The 23,965-nt window shown below is 33.2% G+C and overlaps 1 protein-coding gene across 1 annotated transcript; it reads left to right on the top strand.

Annotated features, from left to right (window-relative positions):
* The first annotated feature begins 9,776 nt into the window (after positions 1-9,776).
* On the top strand, positions 9,777-11,281 carry LOC149182429 (peamaclein-like). The gene is made up of 3 exons (XM_089418512.1): positions 9,777-9,927; positions 10,533-10,599; positions 10,932-11,281. Exons 1-3 carry the CDS (start codon positions 9,853-9,855, stop codon positions 11,117-11,119), a joined length of 330 nt encoding a protein of 109 aa, XP_089274638.1. The 5' UTR covers positions 9,777-9,852; the 3' UTR covers positions 11,120-11,281.
* Positions 11,282-23,965: the final 12,684 nt, after the last annotated feature.

Genomic DNA, 23,965 nt, shown 5'->3' with positions numbered 1-23,965 from the left:
GAAGAAAGTGATTCTTCCTATAAAATTTGAAATCGAGATGCTCAAGGCATCTATTCAAGTTGGGATGGATCATTTAAAGGAACAACAACATTGGTTGGCTTTGCTTAATGAACTCAATTAAATTCGTCACGATGTCATGAAATAATCAACTCTCATCCAACAAAATGTCATGACAGATTCATCAAAAAGAAGAATTTTAAGGAAGGGAATTAGGCCCTCCTTTTGTAGTCAAGGTACAAATATTCTAAATGTAAATTCTATATAAAATTTCTTATGCCGCACAAATTCAACAAAATATGCAACAATAGTTTTGTAAATCCTTGTACCATCTTTGACAATAAGACTTTGTCAATGGAAAATGACCATTCATTGAGGTTATCTGAGAGGCATTAGTTAAATAAGAAATTTACTATATGTATCACCAACCAAATAGATCTATAATTTGTAAATTAGGTGGCCTCCCCACTTGATTCCACATCCCCCTAATCCTTCCTTCTATGTGGAAAAAAAAATGGGGAGAGAAAAGAGAAAAAGGAAAAGGGGGGAAAATCTAGGAGTGAAAAGTTGGTTCTAGGAATTTTTAGCACTTAGTGACATTACAAACCAGTTTCTCACTGATATTGTTGAGTAAATAAAATTTTCCAATTATGAAAACCTTGGGCATAGTTAATTAGACAAACTTATGCTAGAAAATAGAGTAATTGGCTAGCAAAGTTTTAAAACAAAAAGAGAAAAGAATAATAAAACACTTAGTTTTTCCAACCAACTATTTCAAGTTTTATTTCAATATGATATTTTTTTAAATCACATAATAGAGATATACATACCTAATTTATCATATCTTATTCTCATAATTTACGATTTTGCAAGGTTGACATGCAAGTTACCTTTTGCTTCAAGACCACCTACAAGATGATTATGCATGGGATAAACAAGTAGCAACATGACAACCACACTACATGTCTTCCTACAACGACTTAGGTGTTTTCAAACATTTTCTTGATTTCTTTCTATGACAAGAATTTAAGAGATCTATGATAAGTTATAATAGTACGAGATAGTCCATAACCCCTAAACTAATCATGATTATCCTTTTTACCTCGGAACTCACTTAAAGTGAACTATTCCATAGCCACCTTGACGTATTACATTTGTCTCAAACATAATCCACTTTTTGACATGACTAAGTAATGTTTGGAAACTTCTTCTTCTCTTGACTCCCCATAATTATACCCCTTTGTATAGGGAAGATAAAAGAAAATACCCTATAAGACTATTATATAACATAAATATGAGGTTATAAACCTAGTTATGGCATAAGGTTAGCAACCATTTCGATGATTAAAAGCCTTTGTTATAAAGTTAGGGGTTGATTTGAATCATATCATAAGAGGAAAATATGCATTTAATAGCATAGAAAGGTTGGAAATTTGGTATCATGATATAATATCATAACCATCATAAAAATACAGTACTATATAACCATGTGATTAAGTCACACATGCCCATTTTCAAGTGAAAACAGAAGGAAATTGTGTTGTTCTTGAACAAAGATCCGACTTAATGGGATATTAGTATTACATAGAGAAGAATAATGGAAGTAGTAGTAACCAATGTGGAACCCACCAACATTGAGGCATTCCAAGCCAATTTCGTAGTGTGGAATATTTCTAATTGGGTGGGATGGCTAGATTTTCTTGTCAAATTTTAGGGGAACGATACCCCAATCGCTCTAAAATTTTCCAAACAAAATGGGGATTGATAATTTGTGAGTCATCGCATATTAATTTCGAATAAAGTCACACTCACATAGGTAACAAGATTTCCCCAGTAGGGGGAAGCATAGTCGAAGAATTTTAAAATATGAAATGATAGCTGATGTTCATTTCGAGAGAAGCCATCTTTTCTCCCCAACCTAAAAAATTTAATGACATCTAGTGCAATTCTGATTCAACATAATAGAATCTACTCTATGAGATTTACTTATGTAACTTTGTTATGAAATATAATTCAAGGTGGAATATCAACCCTTTTGTTGGGGATATGCAGTTAAGATCTTTCATGTCCTATATTTCTAATTTGTTAATTTGGAAAAAGATCTCACACTTCTATGTCGAAGTAGAGATAAAGGTGAAATTAATCCTAAGGGATGAGTATCCACTCATAGGTCTTGTCATGAATAACTTATAGAGGTTTAGGGTAAACCCATGCAACATTGTTACTATTAGACATCATCAATGGCATGTTGTTAAATATAATAAAAATGATAGGATCCATAAATTTAAAGCACTCTTGATTATCCATGATATATGGAAAACATTACTTTTTTGTTTGCAAGATAAGGATGCCATGGGTTATCCAATTTAAACCTTTCACTTAATGGAGAAACATTATACATAAATTATTTACTTAAGTTTGAGACAGAATGGCTGGGATTTCATTTCCATTTCCCTCTTATATGGGACCCTACTAGATTTTGGAAGACTCCCATCCAATGAGATGAATAGGAAGAAAACTCACAATGGTTACATATGGAGAAAACAATGGGATATTACAATACTAGAGAGTTCGAGTGCCCTACTTTCAATTGGCATGAATTACATGTAAGGATCCTTCAACTAGAATAAGTTACAAGAGGAAAAACAACATAAAAAGTTTGCGTGAGATAATGAATTACAAAATTGATATATTTCTATTATAGAATTACTCTTTTTTGCTTCTAGTTTTGTTTTCCTTCTTGCTTCTAACTATATAAAACCTGTACTTATGTGACCTTATCTTAATGCATATTTACTTATTAGTACTCCTCTTATTTTATCTTTTGGATTTAAATATAGGTATGTTAAACAATTATCAAAGTCTAGGAACTTGCATTTAATAAATAGAACGAATCTATTGTTTGAAAAGAAATCTCATTTATAGGTTTTGAAGGAACTTGATGATAATATAGTTACAAACTTTAAAGGCTAATAGTTTTGAAAGCTATCACAAATTTTTTCTATGTTTGGACTTTTGGAAACCACTTTCCCACTCTCATGATATTTTCAAATACCTAAAAAACATTTTGATGGGAAATATTGATGCTACACTTCAAAAATTAGATGGAGCTAACATGCTATTCATTACTAAGTGTCCATTGATCCTAAAAAAATTATTTACTGAAACAACTTTGACAATCACAATCTTCACCTATTTTGCATGGGGAGCCCTCATGGAACCAAGAAGTATACCTATCGAGAAGATACACATGACCAAACAATTAGAATATAGGGGAAATATTGTAAAAAGAGTATACAATTAAACAACCAATTCAAAGATCCTTTTTTGTGGCTTAGTCACCTAACAATAATGATGCCAAGAAGGAATACACAACAGATGTATAATCAAAATTCTCACATGAACCACTTGAACAATAATTTTTTGTCATTCTCTATAGCTACAATTTAATAGATGTATTAATTTCATAGTTGAGTTAATTATAAGGAAACGAAGATTTGCTAACTTGTTGAATGATGAACCATTTCCTCCTTTATAAATATGACATTAAATGAGAAGAAAAGTAGTGATTTAATATATAATAGTTGTGTATATGTGTATATGTGTTATGTAAACTATTAATATATTTTAATGAAAATAAGAGTTAGTTGTGCATGATTACGATTGTTGTATAAACCAATGTTGCTGAATTTTTTTTGTCATAGAGCACATTTCAACCTTGGGGAGGGCCCACTCAAGGTAAGGCTTTGTGCATGTTGTTGTTTTATTTGCATAGCGATAGTAGAGGTTAATAGTAATTCTGTATATTTTATGCTATAGATGTTTTCGTTTTGTTATAATGTTATATTGAATCTCATAGTTGTAATTTATCATAGAATACATAATTTAAATTTGTAAGTACTTATAATTTTATTTCTTTATGCCTTGCTTTTTATTAAAATCTTTCATTTAGGTGGTGATTCTTATAATTGATGCTACAAACTTGAGGTGCTACCAAATTTCTATAGTAGCTACTGCATAATCTACATGTTGTAAAATTGTGTGACTTTCATATAACTAGTGAAACAACATGGAATATCCAAGGTAGAAAACTTGAATGTGTGAGATGTTACTTAATCAAGCCTTGTACTAATACGTCAGTACTATCTTCCTTCAGGAATGTCTTCCAGCAAGACTCCATGTCACAATAGGTTTTACTTTCAGTGGTATAGGTCATTTAGGAAAATAGTAAGGAACATTTTCCTCATGTATTAGATAGAGTGCCTCGCAAGTCTCATAAGCCCTAGGTTGACAATATAGATTACCATTGTACCTTAGGAAATCCCTCTAAAATTGGAAGTATATAATTATACTATCCCTAAATATGATGTCTCAAACAACCATGACCATCCTCTTAAATTTTTAGGTAGATTTTAAGGCTCAAGTGTCATGAGTGCCACCTCAAACAACCATAAAAGACCTCTTGAGGGGATATTTTACTCTCAAGTGTGGGTATGAACATCATTAGGAGATTTTGAGCATGGGATGGGTTTGGGTACTTGGACATGATTGATAGAGGAAATGAAAACTGTAGGTTCTAACAAAATAAGGACATGTTGAACCACTACAAAGGAACATTCCAGGGTATCGTCGATCTCTATATTGAAATAGTTAGAATTTTCAATTTTTGAACATTAAGTATGAGTATCTAGACCTTGAATATAGTAAGGGTAACAAGCCCAAGATTTACGTGCTAATGGAAGCTTCTAAGCTTTTGGTGCCAATAATAACAACTTGTAAACTACGAGTGACTAATCAAGGACATCATTTACCTCTAACTAGAAGTGTATAGGTATCACTAATTTTTTTACCATTGGCTATGGGTGTTAATACCTTCGACATCACTAAGGGACAAAACATTATTGTTTGAACCTAATAGAAGCTTCTGACCATCTAGTACCAAGGAACATGACTCAAACAACCACACATGGCCTCCTTATGGTATTGTTGTCCTATGATTGGGCATATTAGTGTTAATAAGTTGTTTCAAGTAGTAGGTATGTGCATGAAGGCCGTAGAAATGATATAGGGAAGATGGACATGTCTTAGGACATAAAGAAAGCTCTAGCACATGTAGATGCATGAACAATGTGTCAAAGAACTACACATTAATTATCGAGTGTATATTAGGACTCTTAGAAAATATTAGTTGCCTCACAAGGTTTGATCATTAGGTATGGGTCTTAAGGCCTTAATATGGCTTATGGGGAACTCAAACCTTAGCTAACGTACTAAGTTCCTAGGTATTTAGGGCCAAACATGATGAATTAAACCACCACACCTAATATCTCAAGGTATTATGAAACTTGTAAAGCTCAAGGGACATGAATGATACCTCAAACGACCATAAATAGCTTTTTAAGTAGATCTATTGCCTTTACGAGGGTTGTGGACATATTTATGAGACTTTGTGCACTATGTATGAGTTTTGAGTCTTTAAATAGAATTTATAGAGGAAACCTAATACTTAGGATTAAAATGAAGCTTTTACATGAATCTAGCGCGTCAATGGCATGTTAATTCTCATAAAATACGTGTCAAGGGTTTCCTTAGCCTCTAAATAAGGATAGTGAGAATTATGGATTTCCAAGCATTGAGTATTAGTCTCTAGAACTTGGATATGGTAAGGGGAACAAACCCAAGAATCAAACCCTAAAGGAATATTATAGGCCTCTAGGCTAATAATGAGGTTTTGAATCACCACAATTGACATATTGTGGCAATCCTTTGCCTTTAAATATGTATATATGCATCACCATCAATTTTGAGCATGGTTATACATCTTGGGGCCTTCAATATGGCTAGGGGAGGAAACATGAATGTTAGGTCCTAAAGGAGTTGTTTAGCCATTTAGGGAACGAATGAATGTCTCAAACAACCATATATGGCCTTTTGAGGGCATCATTGGGCTATGATTAGGGATGTCAATGTTATTAGTGGGTTTTTAGTAGTAGGTTCATGTTCCAGGGTAGTATATCTAAACTATGGAAGAAATTTAGGCCTTAGGCTAAAGAAATATTTTTGTTATCTAGGGAAATGAATAATGCCTTAAAGCACAAAACATCACCTTTGAAGGCTATAGTCGGTCTTTGAGAATTCGTTAGCCCCATCATAAGGTTTTGGTCATAATGGATGGGTTTCAATGCCTTGGTATGGGTATTAAGACCTTGGCTTGGTATGTATTAATAGCATTTTGATGTATTGTGAAAAGTGTGTGTATTCACTCTAGAACACATGCATAATAGACCCTATGTGTGCTCTTATGAGATAAATTGAAAAGATATCACAACTCCCCATGTTAATATATCTAAAAATTTATCTCATGTTTGTAGGTTTCCTGACATCTCATATGAGAAATTATTGTTGCATAGAGCTTTTATGTGATTAGAAGGAAATATTTGTCTTTTGATTATTTAAAATCCATGTGAACGTGGGGAAAAACATACCTGATCAACATATTCTTGAAGGAAAGAGGAACCCATCGAAACGATTATTGAAGGAAAAGAAAAGTAAAGGTTAGGTATCAAAAAACATGGGTTGCAATAGAGGCTAATCCAAATTAGAGTAGAATATATGCCACTATTGTTTCTTCTCCACCATTACAAGTAAAGGATATGATTTATATAGAGTCTAATTAATTTCTAATTTTTATTTAACCACTAATGATTGGTTCATGAAGACAAGTTGTTGTGGATTAGCAAATCAGAATGGGTTTTCTTGGAGCTAATTATACCATGGATGAAACTAGATATCTTATTCTGGATTATTTCCCCCCAATTCTCTTTTGAGCCTTAGATGGGTGTTACTATATCCTTTGATTCTAAGCTTCTTTGACCTTGTGGATCTTCTCCCATAGCACAAGGAGTGGAACCTAGGGATTTTATTATGCTTTTGTCTCCTTTGTCTTGTCTACACAACTTATGCCCAATAACTATTTGGTGAAGGATAGTTTATTTCAACTAAACCAAAACTACCACCCTTATTAGTAGAGAAGATGTATTCATTGGTTGAGGGAAGGATTATATTAGAGAAGTTCCTTTCTCAATAGAAGTAATAATTAGATTGAGGTTCTATATGTGTGTCCTTAGTGTCTAGAGGGGCTTCCTTATTGATTACTTGATATTTTTCTTTTGGTCCATCCCATGTGTTATTTTTCTTGCATATTTTGGGATTGAGCACTCTTGGGTGCTTTAGACACTAAAAAATAATGTACCCGATTTTGTTAGAAGAATTGCAATGAAAGGAAACTTATTTCTAGTCCATTGTTTGAGTCCATGAATAGGATTTAGCAATCATATTGAATTTTTTTAGAAACTTTTTAATTCATTTCTAGATAGATACATGGATAAGTGGTTATGTGTTTGGTTAGCATCTCTTCTCTTTTGAAGTGAAATTTACCTAGGGCATTGCCAATATCATTGACACAATCTTATCCCCAAAGTGATAAGAAAGGTTGGGGAGATGAACTAAATGAAAAGTTATGGAAGGCATTCAATAGTTAGATAAAAGAAAGAGGTCCGACCCTACATGCAAAATCTAAATTTTTGGTATAACAAGGTGCTTGAGTTGAGGATCTAATCATGATATTCAAGTATATCAAACTCCACAATGGAGAAGGTTTTAGCACAAAGATAAATAAAGGTTTTGTATTTAATTTTAGATTTCTAGAAACACAAAAATAATTAATTCAAATAGTCCATCCTTGGCAAAAGGCCATTAATTCTATAAAATATCTCATTGATTCTCTAAATCACAACGTGATTGTACTTTCTTGCAACATAGCAATGGTCATGGATGTAGCCTTTTGAACCATAAATCAAGGTGGAGGTAGATATCTACTTGGGAGGTTGTTTTCTGCTACCTCTTTGAGAGAAATGATTGTAGAACAGAGGATGGGACAAGCGTATGATGGAGGGGGTAGAGGGCCACATGGAGGGGGTGCTAGATATGTCATTCATAGAGTGGAGAAGAAGGGTTATTGTCATACTTGAGGTGGAATCTAGACAAAAGAGATGGAGAGATCTATACAAATGGAGAGAGGAGGGAAGAGCAACCACTCATATAAAGATTTGAGGTCAAAAAAGGGAGTAGTAAAAAACCAATGGTTTGTTAGGGAAAAGCCTTAATCCTTGTGTACCAAAAGTCTAGTACACTCAAAGCCATTTTTGCATTGAATCAATTATAGCTTTATAGTAATAATTTGGTAAATTTGTTAACAATCATGAATGATTATTTAAATAAATAATTTTGACATCAACACTATCGGCATGAACAAAATATAACATTATTTTAATAATATCTTGATAAATTTATTGTAAGTAATAAATAATAAATAAGTATAAAACAATACAGTAATAAATTGATATAAAATTTATATAATTACATTTAAATGGAACCAAATATATTTAATTTAAATGAAATTTAAAATAACCCCAAAGTAACTTTTAAAACAAAAAGATCTAAATTGACCATGTCTCTCATGTGTAAATGTAAAATTTCTTAAACGTATTCAATGAAGGTGTATGAAAAGACCATCTAATGGTTGAAGTAATACATGTAAAGGGCTTAGAATAAGGTTCTTCACCAATTTGATAATTTAATGTCATTGGACGAGAAAAAGTAGATGGGAAAAAGAGATATTTAATGTCATTGGACAGAAAAAGTGGATGGGAAAAAGAGATTGAGAAATTCCATACTGTTTAGGTCATGCGTTTCTTGGCGTTATATTTTGACTTTAATAAGAGACAAGATATTTTAAATTCTACTTAAATTAACTTGATTTATGCGTTCCTTGGCGTTATATTTTGACTTTAATAAGAGAGAAGATATTTTAAATTCTACTTAAATTAACTTGATTTATGAGTTCTCTTAAGAAGATGATGGAAGTGTCCATACTCGAAGAAGTCGTTGTGAGTTCATGAATCATCTGGATAAACACTTGGTAAAGCAGATGAGGTGGCACATTTTAGCAGGAGACATGCCCTACAAACTTTATCTTGATTCATACCCTTCACCTGCTAAACTGGCGCAGATTTTGGAAGAGGATGGTACCGGCATCACACTCTATAATTGTATCTCCGTAGTTTCAGATGATCTCATCCCCAAATAAACCCTGTTATATGTACAGAGAGGCCAAATGCCGGTGTCCAAATTAAAGTGCACACCGCTGCTCAGCGCTCTGGTTCTTTCAAAACTCGCTTTTAGGCCTTCCTCGATATTAAAACTGGTTTCTTCTGCTTCGTTAATATAAAACATTGTTCGATTTTCGTGATAAGATACATTGTTTAGGGCATGGTCCGGTGGAGGTCAGGTGCACGAAAGTCGAGGAACTTGGTGCCCTGAATCTACCTAAAGCACTGAAAGTGCAATACCAACAATGCACGATATCAATTTGATTACAGAATTCAGGGCCCAAAATATTAATGCCAGTTATCAAGCACCTACCACCGTGTTGTAAACTTACGTGCCATTCACTTCGTTGATACATAGGATGAATGCTTTAAAATGCTCTATAATACTATTTCCAAGAGTTTAAAATAACCTATGATACTATTTTCAGGAACTCGACAAAATTTAGTTGTATTAGGCCATGGAAAGTTGCCTACTTGTATTGTTGTTGTAAATGTTGCCTCTGACTTTACTCCAAGGGAGAAACTTCAACGCAATAGTAAAAAAATACATTGTCATGTGGCGATTGTGTCAATTTCTTCTATAAATACCCAACCCTGGCCCTGGCTAGAGACCCATCCCAACTTCCCTTCCAGTACAAAGAAAGAGAAAGACTCAGATCGATTTACAGTAAGAGCCGGGTAGCCCATGGAGATGACGATGAAGAAAGCAGTATACGCCGGCCTCCTCCTTCTGGTTCTATTGTTTGCTATTTCATGCCAAGTAGGTTTCCATGTTCATCACATTATTATTATTCTTTGTTCTGAGACAAAGGGTTGATTCTGTAGCTACCTTTTCTGTAGTCCTGATCATTGTTGAGATTGAAACTGGTTTGATTTTGTATTTATCTTTTCAGTAGTTAAGATTAATTCTGAAATTAAACTTTGAATTTCTTAATTTACTGTTGGAAGAATCACCACACCTCTATGGAATCTGTAATTTTTATGTTGGGGATCCTACTTACTAGTTTGGAATGTTTATCAACACCTTCGGGTTTTGGTGTAACGAAAACCTCCACATGGTATCAGACCTTGGACTCAGGTTCGATTCCCTGAGTTGCGTTTGACTAGAGGTGTTTGAAGAATCACCGCACCTCTATGGAATCCGTAATTTCCACCCTAGGAATCCTAGTCAAACCTTTACCAAAACCCAACAGAAAAGCTCTTCATTTACAACCAATTAAATTACCCTAAAATATTTTTTATTTTTTATATAAGAACACATTTCTCATTTACAAAATGAAAAAGAAAAAATATGCAGGCTGTAAAACTAACATTTCTTTTAAATGGACAATGAAGTAGTGTTGACACATTGGTTTATTCACTCAGGAGGCTACCAGCGCCGCAACAAACGACAATGAGATGAAAGCCGCCAGCCCCACCCCGGATGCTTATGGTACGTACCTCTATATCTTGGGATATATACACAGTAATGTTTCGGTATATTTTGGCATATATACTGTAAATTTGGAGAAATTGAAATTTGACGGTCAGTGTATATATAGATCAAGAAAAAAATACTCCTAGAATGAAGGTGAATCTGATCATTAGGTTAATACGTTAAATTTCTTTAAAAAGTTTCGGTTATTTTAAGATGAATTAGATAGTAGAACTCGGGAAAATTTAGTGAATAATAATAGAACTTTATCTTCTTTTGAAAAATGGATAATCCTCGATTTATTAAGCCCCTCGTAACAAGTCAGTCTCTGTTTGTTTAATTGTTCACAGGTTGCGGCAGCAAATGCGGTACAAGGTGCAAGAACGTTAACGCCCGCCCCAAGCGGTGTTTGTTTTACTGCAATCTTTGTTGTGAGAAATGCGACGGTTGTGTTCCCAGCGGGCAGTACGGAAATAAAGACGAGTGCCCCTGCTACAGGGATATGAAGTCCTCAGCCGGTAAACCCAAGTGTCCCTGATCTCTCCAGACTGGTCACTCGTTTTAGTTTTTTGGTTTCTTCCCCTCTACAGGGTGGGGCTGCTACTCCTATGTTAGGAGAAGTAGCAGTGGTAATAAGAACAGCATTAAGCTCATGGCATTTTTAGGGTTAAGTATCCATCTTTTGTTTAGGGTTAAGGAAACACATTCACATGTATTCTCTAACCTAATGTGTTAGTTAAATAATTTAATAAATTGGTTGTTGCTCTGATTTTCAAATTTAATTATTCTCTTCTATATACTTCCCCTGCACATGCTAATGAACCAACATCAACATGTATGCAATAGAACATGGTAAATCCCTCACATCCATGCCATGACCATAACGCACTCTAAAATTCATTTTAAACATGTTCAGAATATTCTCAGTGACACAGTCAACCTTCACCTCATGCATTTCAATTTATCCTTTTATAATGAAGTGTCAGAAAGAGTAACGTTTGCGTTATTTAAAAGACGCTACCATATGTTTCCAATAGTATTACATGTGAATCTCTGAAAATAAGTATTTAACCATAATATAAATAATGGTAAATATATATATTTATTTTAATGTAAGATTACCATATGTTTCCAATAGTATTACACGTGAATCTCTGAAAATAAGTATTTAACCATAATCTAAATAATGGTAAATATATATATTTATTTTAATGTAAGATTATCAGTGATTTAATAGTATCCATTTTCTTTTTAGGAACTGAAGTTTACTTTTCCAATTTTGAATTTAATAGGTGATTTTTTTAAATTCCATATATTAAATATGATGAGTGTTATACTTTTCTTTTATATACACATCATTGAAATATACATATCACCAATATTAATATTAAAATATATTTTATTATTATTTAAAATACCATGTATAAAGTCCAAGATGAAAATAAAAGTAGTTATACATTTTTAGTGGATTAGAGTTATTAGTTCTAAAAGAAAGTGATATATTGCCAAATCTAATTATCGTGTGTTTTTTTGGAAAGCAACAATTCGAAAGGAATGTATAGTTATCAAACAAAATTTTAGCTAATTGGAGCAAGATTTATTAATTCAATTGCTGGAAAAATGACGTTTAAAAGTAAACACATTTTCTCACATAAAGATACGCGTAGAGTTAAAGTTTGGGTCAACGAAATATTTGTGCATAATTATATGTTTTTTTTGTCTTAACTTTAGTTGGAAAATCAAAGAAGCTAAACACAAATTCACACATAAAATTTATGAGTTGCGGCTCTTCTATTGATCACACAAAAATTTGATACTTACAATGAACCCGGTGAAGAGTATTTAACCTTTTCCAACTAGCAATATCTTGACATGCAACCACACGCTAAAAGTCATCTATTAATTAACTCTACTTGACTCAACACTCCAACACTCAACCTTCAACAATTAGTTAACTGACTCTCTAGTTTTAGCCAACTCCTCATGCGGGAGTAATTAACTTATTTTAACATTCCCCCTTAATTACGACTGCTAAACTAAAACATGACTCATGACAACTCAAACATGCCTGCTGGTCTATGTCTGAGCTAGGCTTATAACACCCAAGTTTCTTCTATGAAACTCAAACACATATTTTGTTAATGACTTAGTAAATATATCAGCCAATTGATCACTATATTTACAAGTCTTCAAGTGAACTTCTTCATTTCTCACAAGTTCTCTAATAAAGTGATATCTAGTATCAATATGCTTGCTCTTCTAATAAAACACACTATTCTTGGATAGTGCAATCGCTGAGGTGTTGTCAAAATATATTGTTGTTGATCCTTGTTGTTTTTTCTTGAGTCCATCCAATAATCTTCTTAACCACACTGCTTGACATGTTGGTGATGTTGTTGCTACATATTCTGCTTCTGCTGATGAAAGTGTCACAATGGGCTGCTTCTTAGATGCCCGTGAAATCACACCTAAACCAAGGTGGAACACAAAACCAGAAGTGTTCTTCCTATCATCTAAACTTCCTGCAAAATCACTATTTGTGTATCCAATCAAATCCTTATTTTCTATGCTTGCATACATCATGCCACAACCTCTAGTTCTCACTATGTATCTTAGAAATTTTTTTCCTGCACTCCATTGTGTGTCTTTTGGAGTTCCATAAATATGGAAATCAAACTCACTCCTTGCATAATATGTGGTCTTGTAGATGTGAGATACATGAGGCTTCCAACCAATCTTTTGAATAGAGTTGGATTGACATCTCATCCTTCATCATCCTTTCTTAACTTTGTATCTGTTGCAACTCGTGTAGGAACATGTTTGCAATTTTCCATCCTGAATATTTTCAACAAATCTTTGGCATATTTATTTCGACAAATAAAAATTCATTTTTCAATTTTCTCAACTTCTATGCCAAGAAAATATTTCATCAGAACAAGATTTTTCATCTCAAATTCTTTCATCATGGCTACTTTAAATTCATCTAACTCAAAATCCCCTGTAAAAATCATGTCTTCAACATATAAGCAAACGATCAAAATTTGTCCATGCTCATTTACCTTTATGTACAAGGTAGGTTCAATGTTACTTCTGCAAAATCCATTCTTGATCATGTAGTTGTCAATTCTTCTATACCAAGCTCTAGGTGCCTGCTTCAGTCCATATAGCACTTTCTTCAAACTGTAAAATTTCTCTTCGTTACCTTCAACTTCATATCATGGAGGTTGTTGCACATAAATTTATTCTTCTAGAATTCCATTCAAGAAGGTTGATTTCACATCCTTCTGATATAATTTCCACTTGTTTTGAGCTACTATGGCTAGAACTGCTCTTACAGTATCCAACCTGGCTACTGGAGCAAACGTTTCTCCAAAATCTATTCTTGATTGTTGTGAGAATCCTTTTGCTACAAGTCTAGCTTTAAATCTATCAGTTTCACCTTTCTTATTCAACTTTTTCTTGTATGCGCACTTTACACCAATGAGATTTTTGTCTTTTAGCAAATCAACCAAATCCCATGTTTCATTCTTTTTAATAGCTTCAATTTCTTCATCCATGGCTTGCACCCAATTTTCATCTTTGATTGCTTCTTTTAATGAAGAAGGCTGGAATGACAACAAATGCAAAATTTGAACTAACATCTAAATCATCATAAATATCTTTCAGACTTCCCATCTTTCTCTTACCATTGTTTGATTCATCACCTAATTGATTGCTGGGAGAATCTTGATCTGTTGATCTGCTTGAAGTTCCATGCTGCTCTAAAAATCTTGGAGTCCTTGTTGGTGTGCCTCTATTTGGTGTCTTCACCTATGATTCTTGTTTCTCATTTTCTGCTACATCATCTTCTTCCATCAGTGGCACTTGTGCATCAATTGTTTTCTCTACAGTTCCATTCCATGGATCTTGTTCTTTGAACACAACATCTCTGCTAATTATGGTCTTCTTTGTGATAGGGTTATACAATTTGTAATCTTTTGATTGCTCACTATAACTAGTCAATATGCATTTTTCAATTTTAACATCTAATTTTCCTCTTCTCCCTTTAGGCACATGTGCATAAGCTACACATCCAAATACTCTGAGATGAGATACGCTGCAAGACATACATGCCCATGCTTGTTCTGGTACTATGTTCATCACACTCTTTGTAGGAGATCCGTTGATCACATAAATAGCATGTGCAACTGCTTCTGCCCAATACGCATTAGACAAGTTTCTACCTTTCAGCATGCTTCTTATCATGTTCATAATTGTCATGTTCTTTCTCTCTACTACACTATTCTGCTGCGGTGTGTACCTGGTCTTAAATTGTCTTCTCATTCCATGTTGTTTTCAGTAATCATGGAATGCCTTTAAGTCATATTCTTCACCACAATCTGACCTCAAAACCTTGATCTGTCGATCACTTTGGTTCTCTGCTAAGGCTTTGAATTCCTTGAAGTTTTCAAAAATTTCAGACTTCTTTCTCAAGAAGAAAACCCAAGTCTTTCTACTATAATCATCAATGAAAGTAAGGAAGTAACAACTTTCACCAATCAAATGTGTCCTCATAGCTCCACACAAGTCTGTATGCACTACCTCAATTGGTTTCTTTGCTCATATGCAACTCCTTTTGGAAAAATTTCACGGTGTTTCTTTGCTAAGATGAAACACTCATAAGTACTAGAAGGTTCTTTGATGGGAGGTAATCCTCTGACCATCTGTTTCTATTGCAACAATCTTAAACCAGAAAAGTGAAAGTGTCCAAATCAAAAGTGCCATAACCAATAATCATCAGAACATGCAACTGTAAAAGAACTGACCTGATCACTATAATTCATAATTAGAGGAAAGAGTTTATTCCTTGTCATCTGCACCTTTGATATCAACTACTTTCTTGCGGGCTTGTCATATATAACACATTCTAGAACTTGAAAGATAACTTTATATCCTTTCTATGTCAATTGACCAACACTTATCAAATTATGTTTGAGACTAGGAACATAATATACTTCTGAGATTATCTTTTGCTTCCCCTTCTTGGTCAAAATGCTGTCCACTCCTTTGCCATCTACATCCACAGTTTCGTCAGTCCCCAACTTTACCTCTGTTTTCACAGATTGATCCAAATTTGCAACCAAATTCTTGTTGCCTGTCATGTGGTTACTACAACCACTATCTAATAGCCACAAACTATCAAAAGGTTCATGCATGGTATCGCTAGCTAGGAACATGGAGTTAGTACTCTCTGTAGTGACATTAGCTCTCTAGTTCCCTTGATCAACTATCTTCTTCCTACAATCACGAGCATAGTGACCAAATTTATTGCAATAATAACATCTCACCTTTGATTTGTCAACTCTTTGATTATTGTTGAAGCTTCTATAGTTGCTTCCACTTTCATGTTCATGCTTTTCTCGACCATCTCTTTGACCACCATATCTTCTGCCTCGACATCTGTCTCTTGAAATAAAAACCTGACTTTTGAAAAAAGCCTCTAAAGTGGAATCCTTATTTCTATCTATCCTTCCTCATGTGAGAAGTGATCCCATCAACTCATCATCTGTCAATAATGCCAAATCCTTGGCTTCTTCGATGGCTGCTACCACAATATCAAATTTGGTAAACAAAGATCTCGAGACCTTGTCAACCAATGTTTGATATTTAATTTCTTCACCATAAATATTTAACTAATTTATAATAGTTATGACCTGATTCATGAAAAAAATCGATGTCCTCTTTCTCCTTCATCTTCATAATTTCAAAATCTCTCCTATTATTCTAAAACTTAATAATATTAACTTTGGATATACCTTTATAGTTTGTCGCTAAAGCATCCCATGCTTCCTTTGCTGAAGACATGATCATAATGTTCTGGAACACTGCTCAATCCACTCCTTGTTGGATAAGCTGCAACACCTGTGCATTATTATTCTTGTCTTTCTTCCATTGTTCCTTCTTTGATTTATTGAGAGGTCGTTCTGCTACTTCATCCCTAGGTTCTGAAAACCAAAGCTAGATATAATCCCAAACATCATGTGCCTGCAACGTGGTCGCCATCTTAATGGACCACACATCATAATTCTTCCATGTAAACCGTGGGAATTAGGGTTGGAAATTTAAAAAAGTCATCTTTCTCTAAAAATTTCTCTACAAAAACCTTAAAATTTCTCTTTTTTAAAAAAAATCCTCTTTAGCTTTAAAAAAATTTACAAACACGTTTACAATAAAACCCTTATTTATTTACTTTTATAAAAAAAATAAAAATTCTTTATATAAAAAAGCAAAAACCTTTATTCCAAACCGCTTTTAGTAATATGTCTCTTTTTGAAAAATCCCTTGTTTGTTTTTGTTTTAACACACCTTTATATAAGGTAAAAAAACAACCTTATGTAAATCTTCACGTGAACCTCATAAAAAAACCTTTATGAAAAGAAATCATGTAGACCTTATTACTTCCACGTGAGTTTTAAAAACTCAACCTTTGAACATATGCGTAGACCTTTTTGAAAAAATGCTTTTAGCTTTGTTAACACGGCCTTCGCTCCTTCGGGTCTGGGTGCAAACGCTTTTCACGACCATGAAAAACTCGCGTTAGTGCTACGAACACAAGGTTGAGCCGCCTTCGGGTCTGCGTGCAAACGCTTTTCACGACAATGAAAAACTCGCGTTAGTGCTACGAACACAAGGTGGACCCGCGTGCTCCCAAAAGCGCGTAAGTTTTCCATTGTTATGTCGCTTTCTACCGAGCCCTTGTGCGTTATAATGCCATGCATACAATATGCAGGGTGCATTATAACTTCAACCCAGAAGAAAAAAATTATTTTCTTGTCTTTTTCGTGGACTTTTCCTAATTCATTCTCTTTGTGTCTGTTTCGTGGACTTTCCTACACTTTGTCAAAAACAAAATACAAATTCACACATAAAACTTTTTTATTGATCACATAAAAAATTATACATAAAAAATTGATACTTATAATGAATCTGGTGAAAGTGATTTAAACTTTTCCAACTAACAACTTATTTATATCTTGACATGCAATCACACACTAAAATTTTTGTATCAATTAACTGGACTTGACTCAACACTCCAACACTCAACTCTCAACTCTCAACAATTAGTTAATTAACTCTCTAATTTTAGGGAATTCCTCAAGCAACACTGATTAGATTATTTTATCAAACTTTTTCCTAAAAATAAAACTTATTGTATTACCTCGGCACATACTTTACATCGGCATAATCCTTACGTCAACACATCGGCTATTTCTGCAGAGACAGTAGCTCTACATATGCCTTACAGCGGCACATAGCTTATTTGCACCAATTTTTTGTCCATTGTAATTAATGAACAATAACAGTCATGTTTGCACCTTTTTATTGAAATCATCACCAATCAGTCAAAAACATTTGTTGAAATCATCGACAATATATACGAGCATACAAAATGCATAAACAATAATTACAATAGACTTGTTTTACTAAATCAATTATTTTCATACCTATATTATAAAAACAACAATGTGCAAAAGTAATGAGAAAATGTTGTTGACTTCACACAAAGAACTAAGAGTTTTGGACACAATTGATACAATGATGACACAATATATCTACTAAAACAACGACTGTCACTAAAAATATTCTAATCAAATGTAATGTTCTTGTTAAGCTATATGCATGAAACTATATAATTCCTCTAACATTGTTGATAGCGCTGATGTAATATGCCAAAAAAAAAAAATGTACAAAAAAATCTCAGTGTTCCTCTAAAAATTTCTTTCTTGGAATTAGTATTGCAGTTCGAATGATATTGACAGTTTCGAAACAAATAATCAATGCAATGCATACTCAGATACCATGAATGCTCAAATGCTGCTAATGACAGGTAAAGTCACGTTTCACTTATATGCCTCTTTATCATTTAATTATGAAAAGAAGAAAGTAGGGGTAAAATGTAGACAAGCAAAGACTCACAATCAGTCCCCCACAGTACTACGAAACTCAAATTACTAGCAACCAACACCTCCTCTTCATTTCATTCTTCATTCAAGCCTCATGGAAATAATACTCTATAACTAAGAATTCATTAATATATATAGATTATCTTGTTAAACTAAGGCTATGTGAAACAACGGAAGAACAATAAATATGAGATATAGATCTGTAGGTTTATTAGCTCTAATAGATCAATTATAAAAAAAGATAGTAGTTCATCTAAACCGTTACATGTATTTTAATTTCTCACATTTTTAGTACAAATATTCTTGCATTAAGGTTTCAATAATCATAGAAATTGGTTTCAATAATGATAAAAATAATTAGTTAAGAGTAACTAATTATAATTAGTAATTATCAAAGTAGTAAAGGAAAAATTATTTAGATTTAAATGAAAATGAGTAAGTGAATTAAAGTAATAGTATCATAATTATTCAATTTTGGAATTAAAAAAAAACCTACATTATATTTAACAAAATTAGAACTCCTATATCATAATCATGCTACTATTTATACCCATTTCAAGTTTTTTTTCTAATTTAAATACCTTAACAATAAAAAGGTATAAAAGTAATTTTTATTTTTATTTTGACATAAAAATAAGTATTCAACTAGTTCGCATAATGCCTAGAGAAGTTTCATGGACACTTGCCACCCTTAGTAAATGTGTAGGAGTTGTGGAGGTGGTTCAAGTTGCATATTGACCTCGCACTTGAATATAGGTGCTTCAATGATTGATAATTTTTATGTAATTTTGTAGGATACTAATTTATTTAGGTGCAAGAAACATTGTGGTTTGACCAAAAACCTCTAGATAACATTGAGGTCAATCTTCCAAATTTGTTCAATATTATTTAGTTGTTCATGTTTCCGTTCCTATATATTCTTTCTTAATGAATTAGCCTTTGGTAAATTTTCTTTTCAAATCTACGATTGAAACTCTATCTCTCTAACTACCTACACCACATATTTCATCAATGCAGAACATGTTTTCCATACAACTTTAATTAATTCTTCTGAATTAAGCAAGTGATCTTTCCATGTTTTTAAAATTGTTTTCTTCTATAACAAACTAACTAGGGGTAGTACCGGGTGGTTCCTTTGTCAACATTTTAGATTAATATTAGTGGCCTCTTATTTGAACTTCTCAAGGTCAATTACATTGTTTTCCTCTTCTTGGACTTTTCATTGAAGTTTAGTCAATTGAACATTATTTTGTGCATTGGTTAGTTGTAACTCACGTTCCAATTTATACATTTCACCATTCATTATATGTTGCAACTCTTCTATTTTCTAAGTGAATTGTTGTTGAAACCCATGTTCTTATAGTTTCAATTCATCTTGAAACTAATTCTCTTGTTCTAATAATTACTACTCCACCTATGATATTTTAGCCACTTTCTTTTCAAAAATTTCCATCAATCTACTAACATGAAAAACATTGAAATTTGCATATGCTCCAATGTAATGAGACATCTCCTAAAAAACCTTCGTTTCTTCTAATTGAGGGTCATCCCAAACGACCTAGGAAAGAACGTCCATTATTTCATTCTCATTATCAAATTTTCTCTTTTTTGAGCTTCTCTTAATCATAACCTTTTTTCTGATGGCTGAAGTAAAAATCCAATGGAGGAATATACTCCATTTCAATAGGTCACATGGATCGGACTAGTATTTCATATGAGTTATTACCAAGAATTGTACTAATGGGAGTTTTCATTATCACACCAAACATGGGAAAATAGATTGGTTTACCTCATATGTTTCTCTTGGAATACCAATAAGTGCTTCAACTACTTTATGTTTCCCTGAAATACTTGTTGTGGCCATTAAGAACTTTTCCCATTGTTTATCCATTCGATTTAAGTTAATAGATTTTTCAATAGTGTCTTACTTTCACATCTCTTCTGAAACTTCTATAAGTTCCTGCTCAATATCTCATGAATCATCATCCGAGATTGCTACATGAGCCCTAGATGATGAAGCCCTTGTAACATGGGCCGCACCAATTGATTACTCCAAAATGGGAGGAAAATAAGTTTTTCTTTCTTCTCTGAATGTCAGTAAATGATCATATTGAATGGGAGGAAGTTCTCGGGACTTCAGAGAAGCTTTCTCATAGGATTGAAGTTTGTGAAACATGTTATCATAGGGACCATTTTTGTGGACATGTTTTTTATGAATTTGGGCTAATTTAATAAAATTTAAAGTGAACAATTATTTCTTGGTAGGCTGCATTTTATGGGCTATAGATGCCAAAATGTATAGGAAAAACAGGCCAAATTCTTTTGGAGATTTTGTGCAAATCATAAGCAACACTGGTTTCAACTGTGTGATAAGCTACTTCTCTTTCTTCTTTGAATGTTAGTAAATTCTCATATTGAATGTGAGGAATTTCTTGGGCCTCATGGCAAGCTTAGGACCAAACTGTGTGAAACATGTTATCATTGGGACGATTTTCATAGACATATTTTAATGAGAGACTGCAACACAATGTTCTACTACAAACTCTAAGGGGTTGTGATATTTTAAAGGAATTTGGGCTAATTTGATCAAATTGAAAGTGAGGAATTCTTTCTTGGCATGCCTGATGTTTTCTAGGCTATAAATGCTAAAATGTGGGGGGAAACTAGGCTGAATTCTTTTGGAGTTTTTTTGTGAATCATAAGGAATGTTGGTATTGATTGTGTAGTAAGATACTTCTCTTTAAATTAACCGATTTGGAACAAGAATGAGTAGAGGTTGTAGGAGTCCTTAACAAACATAAATTCTTTGGTATAATTTTTTTTCCTAAAACAACCAGCCACAGATTGGTGCAATGGAAACCTTAGCACTTTCCAGAATTTGAGAGGTTTAAAGTGGAATAACTTCTCATGAACATGAATAATGACAAAATGACAAATTGAGAATAAATAGTCACCATAGATTTATTCCCATAGTTTTGAATGGTAAATATGAATAGCTAGTGGGGTAGAGGGGTCAATTTCCAACCCATAATAGGAAAAGAAGTCAAAAAAATATATGGCATCCATAATGTACAAATGTAAAAAGGAGGATTGCATTTATCAATTTTGAATGCTCTAAACTTTGAGCTTACTTGCATGTGTTTTTAGATAATATTTTAGCCCAATTGAAGGAAAAGCCTTCAAAATCTATTTAATTAAGGGGAACCCAGAGTAAAGGAAATGTGTAACATTCTTTCTACCAAAAGGCCTACAAAGCATGGAAGTGACAAAAGATAAACCAAAAATTAGTGGAGAAATCACATATTCTTCAAAATCTTCCTCTTTCCATTTCTCATCACTTTTTCTCCATGATTTAGTTAATTCATGCATCCTTTTTCCAAATACAACACATTCTATTTTGGTAAAATCCTTAATGTATTTAACATTGTACTCGAATTGGGGTTCTTGAAGTTTATACATAACCTAAATATTGTATGGTCAAAAGGAACCAACAATGATGCCTTCAACTCTACATACGGAATATGTACGCAAATCTACATGATCTGCAACCCACTGAATGATATCTATATATGGAAGAATTATGGGGGTGTTCGATCTTATGCAAAATTGACCAAAATCTATTTATTCTAAACTTCCCTTCCATTCTTCCTTAAACAACTTATACATTTGATACCAAGAATTGATGCCTAAGCCTATTCTTGTAATAAGGGTATTGGATAATAGTCTTGCATTTGGATTTTTATCATTTATATCCTCTACTATCGACTGCTAAGGTCTATGCAATTTATTGATCTATTTCCCCATGCCTTGAGCCTTTGAAAATATTCAAGAGCCTAGATGTTGGGTACAAAGAGAAGAAAATAAAGTAATTATGAATCTAGTTTGTAACTACAATGATTATTGATATTTGAAAAACCAACCATCATTTTATAATGTTTCATAGTAAATGAAATTTAACACTGAATCGTTGTTTATGGAATGCAGAGTGATGAAGTGATCACATCTGAATTTGTAAAATTAAATGTTGAAAATACTCACATTTACCTGCAAAATTGATTTTTGTTAAGATTATGAGTAGAATTTAATTCATGCTTATTATATATCAATAGATAAATTAACCTTAATATGTATTGCACATTATTAGCAATTCTTATGTGAAATTTTGTGAAAATGCCATGGAGAGATGGGAATTATATTTGAAAATAAACATAGAAATTGGCTTATCAACCCATTAGCTCTACTCAGTTGGAAAATTCCACCATTGGTAAAATGTTACAAAGGACATGTGTGACAATGCAATACGTGATACTTGCGACCTGATTTGTCTAAATTGAATGGAAAGTTGCATTACCATATGTTTTCATGTGGAGTATGGGTACCATGTAAAATAATAATCCACTTGCACTTAAAATATAATCAAGGCTTATTATTATGATATACTACCTCTACAAACTATACCTGCATTCACAGTCACTATTATAGAATCTATAAATACTAACACAATGAATAAGTACAAATGACTTCTTGCAATGACCCATACATAAAGTCATATCCAATGATTACCTGTGAATTATTGCAATACTGCATAAATAAAGGGACATCACTTTTAGAAATTTTTTGTAGTATAATAAAGCCATATCTACTCACCACAAACAATGACCACCATTTCCCTTCAGATTCCAACTTGCTCAAGGGTTAACACTATCTAAAATAACAATGTGTTCCATATTTTATCACATTCAATGGTCCATAATCCTTCTGAATCAGCGACCCTCATTAGAGCAAGAGTGTGGGGAGTTAATATGCAAGCCATATGTAAGATATAGCTTAGAAGAAAGTAGTTTTCTAAGGCTATCTACTTTCTTCTTTGTATCCAATCTTGCCATATGCTAAGGAAATGTCTATACTAAAATAAATTATATGTGTAAGTAAAGCATGTGCAGAAGTGATATAGGTGGATATTTGTGACCACCTTCCTATTCCACCTATACCTTCAGTCGGTTTCAATAGTTTCCTTGATTATAGTAACATTTACTATTTCTAGAGTTTTTTTCGGTCTTGAACTTCCTTGTTGTTTTGACCCCCTAAACAACGTTATTTCTATGTATGCAACTATGCTTATGGGCCTACGAAAAATATGGTAGTACTCAGAGAGATTTTTCTAATGAGGTATTGTACACACCAAATGGACATCATGTGACCAAGTTATGACCCCAAGAAGTTGGATGCCCAACTAACACCAACACGACCCACAAACTCTTGTCATTTCATCTCCTGGGGTTAGGGTTTTTGTTGCGTAGGGGTTTCCTTTGTTCTTCAATAATAAAAAGGCCCTTGAGCTTCATTGCAATAAAGTTTAGAGGCATGTAGCCGCCACATATCTTCTTAGAGATAAGCTACCATCGCCTGAGATAATTTATTTCCATTATGCATGTAAGCAT

This window comes from Pinus tabuliformis, chromosome 3_2 (assembly GCF_031772625.1).
Source record: "Pinus tabuliformis cultivar Carrire ecotype Pingquan chromosome 3_2, CPIR1, whole genome shotgun sequence".
In the NCBI taxonomy this organism is placed as follows: domain Eukaryota; kingdom Viridiplantae; phylum Streptophyta; class Pinopsida; order Pinales; family Pinaceae; genus Pinus; species Pinus tabuliformis.
Note: the sequence above shows the minus strand (reverse complement) of the source record. Positions and strands in the feature narration are given on the sequence as shown.